Raw genomic sequence first — 4068 nt, forward strand, 5'->3', positions numbered from 1 at the left:
TAACACTGCTAGCATGCTGATGTTTAACATTGCTAACACTGTTAAACCGGCTGCACGTAGAGTTCAGTGACAGGAAATTTTTGGGTTATTCCGTCTCTAATCATTGGGTTTCTTCTGATTCATCAACTATCGATAACTAAAAAGATATCTGAACATTTACAGAGATAAAACGTGTGATTTACACTAAATCCATATTGCTGTGTTTTTACTTATATTTGGCTCTTGTTTGATTGTACTTATGATTTATTAGGCTTTTTCTTAAAAAAAAAACAAAAAACGGGACCTGAGCTCTAATTTCATACCACAAACACGTGACTGTGAGCTGCCATGACACATAAAGTTCCTTGAATCTTAGAAATTGGCAGTTTATTTTGAAATTGGAACTTGAGGCTGTTTGAATCTCTCAGGAACTATTCAAAAGAAAAGCCCGAAAATAAGAACATGCCTTTTACACTTAACTCAATCACTTTCTTATATTTTCTCATTTTGAAACTGCAAAAAAAAAGGTCATGAAAATCCAACAAAAATAACATTTTCCTCCTGTGTTTTTAGACCAAGTATTTCACATCATGAGTATCTTAGATGTTTAGTTTTCTTTTATTATTGTGACGTTCAGAAAATCTCACTCGCTGACTCTTGTGTTCATATGTTTTTGTTAATATGAGCTCAATGTTGGACCTTTTCATGACAGATTTTTTCTTATTTCAACTCCCACATTCGGATGTTATTGGATCGACTTGTCCAAACTATTTAATACATGAAGCTAAAGTTAAACAGGTGTTATTTTAAATATGCAGAGTTTCTGATAAAACGTTGAACTCTGATGATGCATTCACTGGTTTGGTGGCTTTGGTTCTGACTCGGTGTTCTGGTGCTTCTACTGGTTGTGCTGAGTTCAGGGTCCCTACCAGCCGCAGTAACAGAGGCTTCCCAGGCACTGACTCGGCCCGGTTCAGCGCCGGCCGAGGCCTCTCGGATCGACTGCCGGCGCTCAGGGCTCGCAGGCGTTTCGTCAGGCGAACGTTGAACCTGCCGGAGAAGAGAAGCGGTGAAACTTCCTGGTTCTGCTGCCCGGACTCACATCTGCACCTGTGCGTCTCAGCGACCACATCCTGCGACAGCAAAACCCCCCAGGTCACGTGACCGCCAAACAAGGTCTCACCCGCGTGCACAGGAAGTGGAGCAGAAGCGCTTGGACCGCATGAAGTTGTGGGCGTGGCCTCTTTTCCCGCAGAACTGGCAGTGCAGCACCGTTCGGTCCCTGTGGCTCGACCCTGTGTGGACGAGAAACAAGACCACCGTCAGCCGAAAAACTCACACAGTGCATTTCCCAGAAGCTCCTCTGGTCACCGTGTCGCACCGTTAAGACGTGTCGAGGACAAATTCACCAGAAACAGTTAAAGTTCCACATTCTGTCCTAATTCTGCAGCGTTCTTCTGTTGAATTCAGGAACCTAAAGCTGAAACAGGCGGAGAAACAAGGACGAACCCGTTTTCTCTACATCAGGGATCTCCACCTCCAGTCCGTCTAAAAGCTCACGAGGACCGGAGCCGGAGATCCCTGCTTTAAACTTGCTAAACTCCGTCTCCATGTTCATGCTCCTGAACGCCCCGTAGCAGCTCAGGAACCTCCTGAAGCTCCAGACGTCGGTGAAAACCAGCGTTTCCAGTTTTACGTGTCTGCAGCAGACGAGGCTTCACTTTCAGAGCCACAGCTACACTTCCAGGACCCTCGTGTGTCGCCGCCTGCCAAATTCTGTCCTTAACACTGAGAGTTTAAAGTGAATTCCACCCCAGAAGTTCTTTCTATGAAGCAATATGTGGTTTTAAGGGTTTATTCCATCAAAATAATACTTTCCAACCAACAAGTTCTGGATTTAAAATGTTGTTTCCACTCATTTTTTGCTCATGTTGAAGTTCCCTTTGGAGACACAAGGGGTCGCTGTTTTATCTAACAGTCGATGACAAAGAAGGGTCCTGGAAATCCTCTGCTGCTCTGGTGAACGTGTCATAGACAAGCTGCAGTACCTGGTTGTTCCACCAGGTGGAGCCTCTCACTGTTTAATGCAGCAGAGACCAGAGGAGGCGTCACCATGACAGAGACTAACGTGGAGGTTAATGACCTCCAGCCAAACATTTAGAGGATGAGCTACTGTCCAACGATGTAGGAGATTAATGACGCCATCATTGTACATCAACAATATGTGTGTAATTACTCTCACTGCCGGAAGGGGGCAACAAACATTAGACATGTCTGGTTAAAAAAAAAAAAGAAGAAATTTGCAGTCGTATTATTTACATGTTGACTGCCAGAAGGGGGCGACAAATATCCAACATTGCAGGTTAAAAAAAAACAACATTTAAATGATAGTTATTAAAATTGCGAACTTTTCTTGCAAGCGTATTAATTTACGGTAACCGTAAAAAAAAAAAAAAAAACCTCCACACTGAACATTTTTAAACTGTGTCTACCGTAATTTCCAGACGATAAGCCGCTACTTCTTTCACACGCTTTGAACACTGCAGCTTAAACAACGATGCGGCTAATTTGTGGATTTTTACGACTTTGCCTCGAGACGACTGTCCGTCAGTTAAAATGCAACTCATAGTTAATGACGGCTGATTAAAGTCTTACTGGTCCCGGCGTCGTCCGTGTCTCCTCCTTCTTCTTCGTCTGAGTCCGTGGAGTGCTCGGTTTGCTTGATCGTTTCCGTCACAGGCAACGCCGCCCTCCCATTGGTCCCGTTCACTTCCTGTGGTTTGGTCACCTGCTCTGGAACCAGCAGGGACGAGCGGTTCACCTGTACGACGAACGCACAGGTACGTAAATATACAGCTGCATCCGCCAGGACACAGACAGAACACCGAGTGCTTATGAATCCTTAATGTTCATCATTTTACTTTTAATAAACAGCTAAAATAACCATTTCTACCTGATTACGGTGATTTAAATGGAGTTAAACTGTAATTTTACAGATATAAACAGACAGATTTGTGATGTGTACATTATTTACAGTTTTGACCTTTTGTTTAACTGTCAACATGTAAATTAATGCTTTTTAAATGTGATTTTACGACATTTTATCTGTCATTTCACAAAAACAGGGAAAATCTGTAACCACAATAACATAATTTACCATTTTTGTAAATTTTAGTAAAAATACATATTTTTCAGCATTTTTTTTCAGCAGATTTTCACTTTTTAACAACAGTGAATTTGTGTAAAATAAAATGTTTTAGTTGATTTAAAACCTTAACAAACAGAATTTTTCTTTCAAAAGATGAGAAATATTAGTAAAATACCTTTATGCTTTTTTTTGTTAAATACTGTAAACAAATCCTGTAACTTTGGTCACAGTGGCTAAATGTTGTACCATGCATGATGCTGATATGATGACAGTAACTGTGACACTTTCTGTGATTTTACTAACTATCATCATTAATTTAACAAAATCAGGGAAACACTTATTAAATGAAATGCTAGCATGCTAACTGTCGCTAGCATCAGTCGTGTAACCTCTGAGCTCTGTTCAGTTTGGACTCCCTCCTCTCCACTGGGATGTAAAACGTACTGGGAACGGCTGCAGTCCCTCCTGGATAACGAATCCCTCCACCAGGTGAGTCAGCACCTGCCGGCCCTCAGGCCACGCCCTCGGCTCCCAGGGGCCGCTCAGCGATTGGCCGAAGCTCTCCGACTCGTCCTCCGATTGGCCGAGAGGCTCCGTCTCCGCCTCGGCCGGGCGCTGCGACTCGCCGGCCGCCTTGTCGGCCTTGTCGACCTCGTGCTGCGGCCGGCTGAGGTCAGTGGGGAGGGCAGGCAGCGGCGGCAGCAGCGGGGGAGGGTTTTCCGCCGAGGGGGTGACGAAGGGTGAGGACGGGGGAGACTGGGAGGAGAGGCTGGACAGCGCTGGGAGGGGCAGAGGCAGAAAAAAGTAGTGAAATTAAGTGGTTTCATCTGGAAAGGTCACATCATAAACACACCTGTCCAACCAGGTTCCTGCTTTTAGTCATTTCTGTGGTCGTATGCAGGGAACTGCAGAGACGGTGCGCTTGATTTGCTTACCCAGTC

At 44.3% G+C, this 4068-nt stretch overlaps 1 protein-coding gene across 1 annotated transcript in view; it reads right to left on the minus strand.

Moving 5' to 3' along the window:
* Positions 1 to 4068, minus strand: part of LOC103369797 (polyhomeotic-like protein 3) — a 15898-nt gene that overhangs the window by 4654 nt on the left and 7176 nt on the right. Inside the window, exons 4-7 of the mRNA XM_008298610.1 lie at positions 3572 to 3906; positions 2635 to 2800; positions 1163 to 1274; positions 909 to 1029 (exon numbers count right to left, since the gene is read on the minus strand). Coding sequence (XP_008296832.1) covers positions 909 to 1029; positions 1163 to 1274; positions 2635 to 2800; positions 3572 to 3906 — 734 coding nt within the window. The remainder of the gene's footprint in view (positions 1 to 908; positions 1030 to 1162; positions 1275 to 2634; positions 2801 to 3571; positions 3907 to 4068) is intronic.

Source organism: Stegastes partitus, unplaced genomic scaffold, assembly GCF_000690725.1.
Source record: "Stegastes partitus isolate 25-593 unplaced genomic scaffold, Stegastes_partitus-1.0.2 Scaffold1332, whole genome shotgun sequence".
Classification (NCBI taxonomy): Eukaryota; Metazoa; Chordata; class Actinopteri; family Pomacentridae; genus Stegastes; species Stegastes partitus.